Source organism: Armigeres subalbatus, unplaced genomic scaffold (assembly GCF_024139115.2).
Source record: "Armigeres subalbatus isolate Guangzhou_Male unplaced genomic scaffold, GZ_Asu_2 Contig446, whole genome shotgun sequence".
Taxonomy (NCBI): Eukaryota; Metazoa; Arthropoda; class Insecta; order Diptera; family Culicidae; genus Armigeres; species Armigeres subalbatus.
This window is the reverse complement of record NW_026943201.1, coordinates 32,735-39,965: the sequence shown is the minus strand read 5'-3', so window position 1 is coordinate 39,965 and position 7,231 is coordinate 32,735. Positions and strand designations below refer to the sequence as shown.

Genomic DNA, 7,231 nt, shown 5'->3' with positions numbered 1-7,231 from the left:
TGGGGAACAGAATGAAATGAATCGTTTGAAATCGGCTCTCCAGCGGGAGTATGAAAGCGACCCCAACGCCAACATTTCATTGTACAACCCGAAGAATACGCACGCGGTAGAGTTGTATTTCCGAGGTGAGAAAACCGCCAAAGTAATGGGAAATCTAGCTGTGAAAAATCCCGAAGAGGGCCAGAAGCTGTCCGGAGTTCTGGTGAAACGGGATTTTAAGTATCATCTGTTGGCTGCGTCAGATCTGTCGAGTAAGTGTCTTTTCATGTTCAAATTTAATTACAGGTAGTAATTTTTTTTCAATAATGTTCACAGAATACACTGACATGAGTATGTCGGTGGTGACCCAGCGGCAGAGCATCCACTGGAAGGGTTCCATTGCCACGTTGAGACTGCTGCTGGAGCGCATCGGCGGACCGGGAACCGTGTCGTCAGAAACGACGGAAAATGACAAGAAGATTAAAATATTTGACTGCATCGATCTGTCGTTCGACGGTAAGATCGTCGTCATGGAATGGCAGGCCACCCCTGTGAACGATATGTACGCCGACACGGTACTGGCCACCCTGCTGCAGTCGGAACTGAGTGGCAGTATGGTGAAGGGAGCATCGGCTACAAAGCCGGACAAGATGCACTTCAAGGAGTGCTTAATTGAGACGCTGCAGGAAATGTTCGGAGCGAGCTCCGTGCCGAAGCTGTTTAAGGGAGATAGCTTGAGCGTGACCGTTCACGGCAAACAGGTGGACATCAATCTGAATACTTTGGTAAGGATTCTAATTTTTGACAGTGCATCTGTAGTAAATCTGATTTTATAATTTGAATTATCTATCCTAACAGGAAGTGTCATGTGAACAGGATGAGGTCCTGTATCAAACGGTGAAGACGACCGTCAACAAGTTGCACCAAAATCTTGTACAAGTATCGTAAGTATTTTATAATGGCTTCTTTAGGCGAGCCACACTCTGATAGGCACGTATAGAATCGTTTATCATATACATTTATCCATTTTTCTCATTATACATACAAACAAATTGTATTACAACCTTTAAAAAAAAGTAAAACCATGTCTTTATATCGCCCTGAAACAGCCGAAATCAATGCATTTTAAAAAACCGTGTTCAAAGTGTGAAAACAGTTTTCAGAATATTTGATCGCCAAAACAATTTACTCCATTTGGGAACAGTCCCATTTCCCAACTCTTCCGGATTTTGACGCTTTTTGAGGTGATTGGTCTGCTCTATTTAAAAATTATTTTTACCGGACTAAGGCCGGAGTGGCCTGTGCTGCACAAAAAAGGCTTCTCCATTCAACTCGGTCCATGGCTGCACTTTGCCAACCACGCAGTCTGCGGTCCGCAAATCGTCCTCCACCTGATCGATCCACCTTATCGCCCTTTTCGTAGATAGGACACACGACACCTCCCATCCACTCCTGCGGCAGAACCTCATCTTTCCAAACCTTGATAATCACCCAGTGCAGCGCTCTAGCCAGTGCCTCACCACCGTGTTTAAACAGCTCTCCTGGTAGTTGAAAAGCTCCAGGAGCTTTGTTGTTTTTCAGCCGGTCGATCTCCTCCTGGATTTCCTGGAGATTCGGAGCCGGAAGTTGCATGTCCTGCGCGCGTGCTCCTAGGTTCATTACCATACCGTCACCGTTGTCTGCCACATCGCCATTCAGGTGTTCTTCGTAGTGCTGCCGCCACCTGTGGATCACCTCACGCTCGTTCGTAAGAAGGTTCCCGTTTATGTCCTTACACATATCAGGCTGTGGCACGTGGCCCTTACGTAGACAGTTCAACTTCTCATAGGGTTTTCGTGCGTTATTAGCGTGGTACAGTTGCTCCGTCTCTTCACGGTCTCGATCTTCCTGCTGGCGCTTTTTTCTCCGGAAAATCGAGTTTTATCTGTACCGCGCCCGTTTATATCGTGCCTCGTTCGCTCTCGAGCGGTGTTGCAGCAATCTCGCCCATGCTGCATTCTTCTCTTCCACTAACTGCTCACATTCGCCATCATACCAGTCGTTTCTCTGATCCGAGGGCGCCGTGCTAAGTGCAGCGGTTGCGGTGCTACCTATGGCAGATCGAATATCTCTCCAGCCATCTTCAATAGACGCTGCGCCTAGCTGCTCTTCTGTTGGGAATGCCACTTCCAGCTACTGCGCGTATCCTTGGGCTAGTCTACCATCTTGTAGCCGCCCAATGTTAAGCCGCGGCGTCTGACTTCGACGCGTGTTGTACACCGTCGAGAGTTTTGAGCGCAAGCATACTGCAACGAGGTAGTGGTCGGATTCAATATTCGCACTGCGGTAAGCGCGGACGTTCGTGATGTCGGAGAAGAATTTACCGTCGATTAGAACGTAGTCGATTTGGCTTTCGCTTTCTTGGTTAGGTGATCGCCATGTGGCCTTGTGGATATTTTTGCGGGGAAAGAAGGTGCTTCGGACTACCATTCCGCGGGAGGCCGCGAAGTTTATGCATCGTTGGCCGTTGTCATTCGATACTGTGTGCAGACTATCCGGTCCGATGCCCGGTCTATACATTTCCTCCCTTCCTACCTGTGCGTTCATGTCGCCGATGACGATTTTGACGTCCCGTAATGGGCATCTATCGTATGTCTGCTCCAGCTGTGCGTAGAACGCTTCTTTCTCGTCGTCGGGTCTTCCTTTGTGGGGGCAGTGCACGTTGATGATGCTATAGTTGAAGAAACGGCCTTTAATCCTCAGCTTGCACATCCTTGCATTGATTGGCTGCAACCCAATCACACGATGGCGCATCTTACCCAGCACTATGAAGCCGGTTCCCAGCTCGTTGGTGGTGCCACAGAAGGTCGCCGCTCGATGCCCGCTTTTCCACACTTTCTGTCCTCTCCAGCAGATTTCCTGCAACGCTACGACGTCGAAGTTGCGGGGATGTAATTCATCGTAGATTTTCCTGTCGCAACCTGCGAAGCTCCATGTTCCAAGCTTCCAATCGTGATCCTTTATTCGTCGCCTAGATCTTTGCCGATTATATTATATCGAGTCGTATTATCTCTTATATTGTTCGTAATTATTGGTTTTCCAGGCGGCTTATTGGGCCTGCGCAAACCTCCTGTCTCGTCGGAGGGCCGTCATGTCAGGTCTGTTTGGTGTCCCACCTAACACCAGTACTTGGGCTCGGGTCTTGTTATATCCTAACTTTCATAAAAATCCAAAAAGAAAGAGATTCATAGACACAGTGCTCTTACACATTATGCTGATTACTTGGCTGTTTAGTGCTAAGTTTGAGCATTCTTGAATTCAACCCTACATGGGAACTATCCCGAGAAAAGCTTTCCTGTTTAGTGACGTCACGCTAACTGGTTTTCCTAATTCTGTTTGGTTTTCTTATAGCTAGATACAATATAATGAAATAGTCTGACCTTAGTTTTCTGCTTCAGGCATGTGGCTGATCTTCCGGCAGGAAGTCACGAGACCTCCGAGTTCTGGTTGGCCGCTTTTCGTCGTGATACGGAACACGGTTTGCTGTGTATTCTCTACTGTGTAACCGCTAGTCGTCAACGGCTATTTCAAGTTTCCTTCCACAATTACGACGTCTCGCACGTGGACAGTGTAATAGCGTACGGAGTATCGCTTCGGATCCTTTTCAAAATTCGTTAAAGATGATTTCAGTCTCAAGCGTACAGATGGCGTCTCATTCGTACTGATGGTTTTCGCACACGCTTTGACTAACGCACATCACCGTGACGTTTAGGCCCGTAACCGGGAATTGAAGCACCACACCACCACACGGCCAAGGAAGGGAACGGCCAAGGGCCAACATATCCACATAATTTTATTCATATTTCTTATAAGCAGATTCATTTTCGTCCCCATCGGTGTGTCACATATTTTTCCAACTTGAACAGTTGAATAAACATGCATAATTGTCTCAACAACTATTTTTTCGCGTTTCCGCCATGGTAGGTACGCATCATCGAAATCGGAGCAGAAAAATTCCAAATAATCACTTTAAAGTGGAAAATGATTTCCTATACTCCACACTCCACACTACACTTCTCGCCCTATATTATGTTAATAGATTTTCTCACCGATAAATGATATCCGGAACGACGAAAAGATGGAAAAGACACTTTTTCTCTATTCTACCGGTGGCGGATGCAATCGCGGCGGCGAGACGACTGTTTTTTTCAATCGAAATAAAATGGCGTCCAGGCAACTTATTCGAACATACAAGCATAGAATCGAATTGATGTTCCAGTGGAAACATATTTTAGTTATGTTTTCGAGAAGTAACATAGCTAACAGTCTCTAACCAGCGTCTAACATCTCACAGATTGTTTGTTGAGTAGCGTTGGCCGAGGATTGACGTCACTACGGAAAGCGGGGGTGGTGTTATTTACTGCGTGGTAATCCCGGTAATCCCAATGGAGCACGTTGTAAAGGGGATACTGGGGTACACTATCGTTTTTGGGTTCCCAACGGAACACTCGCGTTGAGCAGCGGGTTTTATACACGCTTCGCCTGTTCAACGGTTATTTCAATTAATTTCAACTACATTACCTTTTTGGAAGTAACTAGCTTATCTTAATAACTGTTAGTCACAAGGTGCACGTGACTTAGTTAATCGAAGGTACATACAAAAATGGTGATTAATTCACAAGAGTTCACTCAAATCCTTATATTCAGCACTTACAATATAATATTCACCGTTCTAGCTCACGTGTTAAGAGATAATTGCCAAATATTTCTGGTCAGTCAATTTAGGTCCGTACAGGTACAGGTCTAAGAGTCGGATAGAAATAGTTTGGGGCTTTTAAATTATATTCTGTCTACCCAATCCGCTAGGTGAATATCTACTTTCAATATAAAATCGCTATTCTGTATTCACCGATCTCTTTTTTACACATTTAGGACCCTCACTGCTTCCCCCTCTTACTCCCCATCACCCAATATATTTTGTTTGTGTCGTATCGTTTTGCCTTTCTCGTACAACAAAGTTGTACCGAAAGGCTATCATTTCACTACGAAAACGATTTTTTTTATAGAAGCCTCGGAGACCCATAGTGTTATATACCAAACGACTCAGCTTGACGAGCTGAGCAAATGTCTGTCTGTCCGTGTGTATGTATGTGTGTATGTGTATTGTTTTTCAAGGGTTAAAGGCCATCAAAAATCTGCGCGACAGACACCTCGAGCATCCACACTATGCTCGAAGGCGAACAGGGATGGGCTCCTCCCGACCTGCTAAAAATGTGCCTCCCGGATAAACCGGGTCCCTTATCCTCCTTGCCTCGATCCCCCCGGGACCACGGGATGCTGCGACTACTTGGGGGGGGGGGGGGTCGAGCTGTGCTCATGCACTTCTTCTAATATTCCGGACCCTAGCTTAGGCTAGTTCGCCGACTGGCTGGCTAATCCACTGCTAAGTAACGTGTACAAGCTTAACATCTAAAACCCAAAAAGAATTTTGAGCGTGTACAACAAATAAAAAACAAAACAAAAACACCACATGGGCACATCGAAAACAACATAGCGGAAAACAGCTGTCATCGGAAGCTCAGCGAAAAGCGGAAACATTTCATCCGCTGAACACACACACCTTATCCGCAAACAGTGAGTCGGCAGGCAAAGATTGTTCGGTCTAGCCACACTCCGAAGTGACCGAAGTTGAAGATTTCACCTTCACGAGAAACGGCGCAGGGAAATTCATCGTTGTCGTGCGGATAACGGGACAACAGGTGCCAACATTTGCTTGAACGCCGAAACACGGAGTCCGGGAGAGCTTTAATTGGCGAGAATTTGGAACTACAGCGGCCAGCACGCTCATTCACTTGGTTTTGCGCCGAAGGTACGTGGAATCAAATATATCGCATTGGTGCCAAATAATGGAACTCGCTATTTCGTTCCCACTCAGATTGCTCGCTAATCATTCCGTGACCACGCGCGTTGTCTCGCCACAACATAGAGGTTGAGCGTTCAGAGGTGTACGGACGATTCTCCGGTGGTTCTCTACTCGGCGCGCACGAGTCGCTAGCGTGATTCCGTAAAACGTTGATAGGTGAGCTACAGCAGAGCTAATTAAAAATGAAATTGAAAATTTCACCACATAATTTCGCTGCAGGCTGATCAGCTCACGTCTGGCACCACACCAACAGGCAGCTTTGGCACTACACCACAGGTAGCACCGAGAAGAAAAGCCTTCGGAAAGAAGTGAGTTGTTGCTGACCACACAATGGACTATCAGAGCCTAACCTGAGGAATGCCTCAGGGCTTTTCTTTTTCTACTTGATTTTGATTTCCAGTTCCCGGTGCAATCGAGGGGAGCGGTATCCCTACCACGATCCCGATACGCGACTGGGACGACAACATCGGGACTGTTCCAAGGGAGTGCTTCGCAGATTACCAGAGGTGCGTGCATTGATACCCAGTGGGGGCTGCTGTTGGGGAGACACGTGGATCAGACGAGTAACGGGCACGGCTGTCGACACAACATCCAAGGGTGCTGATTGCATCGCTCGAGTATCGTCGTGAGGCAGGTAGGCTCGAGCGCAGTCGGAAACCGATGGCTGTCTTCTGGTCAGCGTACGTTGGACGTGAGTACCCTGTGCATGGGCCGAAGGCCACGAAGAAGAATTAGAAGAGTAGCAGCGGAAAGAAAAAAGAAGAATGCATGCAGGTGATGAAGAATAGGAGAGTAGGGAGCAAGATAGTACCTGGGCAGTGATGTTACGATTCGAAAATAAAACATGCTTGTACACGTAATCAATTTTGTGGCGTTTATTGTTGCTTAGCCGGCCGACCAATGTCCATTCAGTTCCCGACAGAGGTCGTTTCACAACAAACTGACTGACATGCACCTGACTCGAATCCTCCTGACTCCCCCCGGCGTCGAGGGTGGTCCACCAGTTCCGGTGAAGGAAACTTCCGCACTGGTGGTGCCCCGACTACCGGCGGCTATCGCAGGGGACGCTTTCACGCATTGCCTCGACATCGTCCTCGGGTGCCCTACGTACCCAAATCGCTTTCTTCTTCTTTCTTCTGCAGGTTGGCTGTTCGAGTGCCGAGGTCGGTCCGACGATTCCGGTTGGCAGAAAACTTCCGGTTCACCGGCGCCGCGACGACCCGAAGCCAAACACTGCTCACTGCGCTGAATACTCCCCAGAATTGGCACTTATTCGCTGATCTCGCCTCCATCTACGCTGCAGCTCCGACAGTATTTGCGTCACGACTCTGCTTACCGAATTCCACGTGT

At 47.6% G+C, this 7,231-nt stretch overlaps 1 protein-coding gene and 1 long non-coding RNA gene across 2 annotated transcripts; both read left to right on the top strand.

Moving 5' to 3' along the window:
- Positions 1 to 6: 6 nt before the first annotated feature.
- Positions 7 to 1,061, top strand: LOC134204200 (cleavage and polyadenylation specificity factor 73-like). Its single transcript, XM_062679028.1, has 3 exons — positions 7 to 251; positions 316 to 764; positions 838 to 1,061. The coding sequence occupies exons 1-3, from the start codon at positions 17 to 19 to the stop codon at positions 925 to 927; spliced, it is 774 nt and encodes a 257-aa protein (XP_062535012.1). The 5' UTR covers positions 7 to 16; the 3' UTR covers positions 928 to 1,061.
- A 4,510-nt stretch (positions 1,062 to 5,571) lies between these two features.
- On the top strand, positions 5,572 to 6,732 carry LOC134204201 (uncharacterized). Its single transcript, XR_009977806.1, has 4 exons — positions 5,572 to 5,827; positions 5,894 to 6,037; positions 6,101 to 6,189; positions 6,248 to 6,732. It is a non-coding gene; the product is annotated as an uncharacterized LOC134204201 (long non-coding RNA).
- Positions 6,733 to 7,231: the final 499 nt, after the last annotated feature.

What these genes read in the sequence shown, in the direction of transcription:
- LOC134204200 (XM_062679028.1), top strand. Translation starts at nt 17, where the DNA reads ATGAATCGTTTGAAATCGGCTCTCCAGCGGGAGTATGAAAGCGACCCC. An exon ending in GGCTGCGTCAGATCTGTCGA is followed by an intron (nt 252 to 315) that starts GTAAGTGTCTTT and finishes TAATGTTCACAG; the next exon opens with AATACACTGACATGAGTATG. An exon ending in ACATCAATCTGAATACTTTG is followed by an intron (nt 765 to 837) that starts GTAAGGATTCTA and finishes CTATCCTAACAG; the next exon opens with GAAGTGTCATGTGAACAGGA.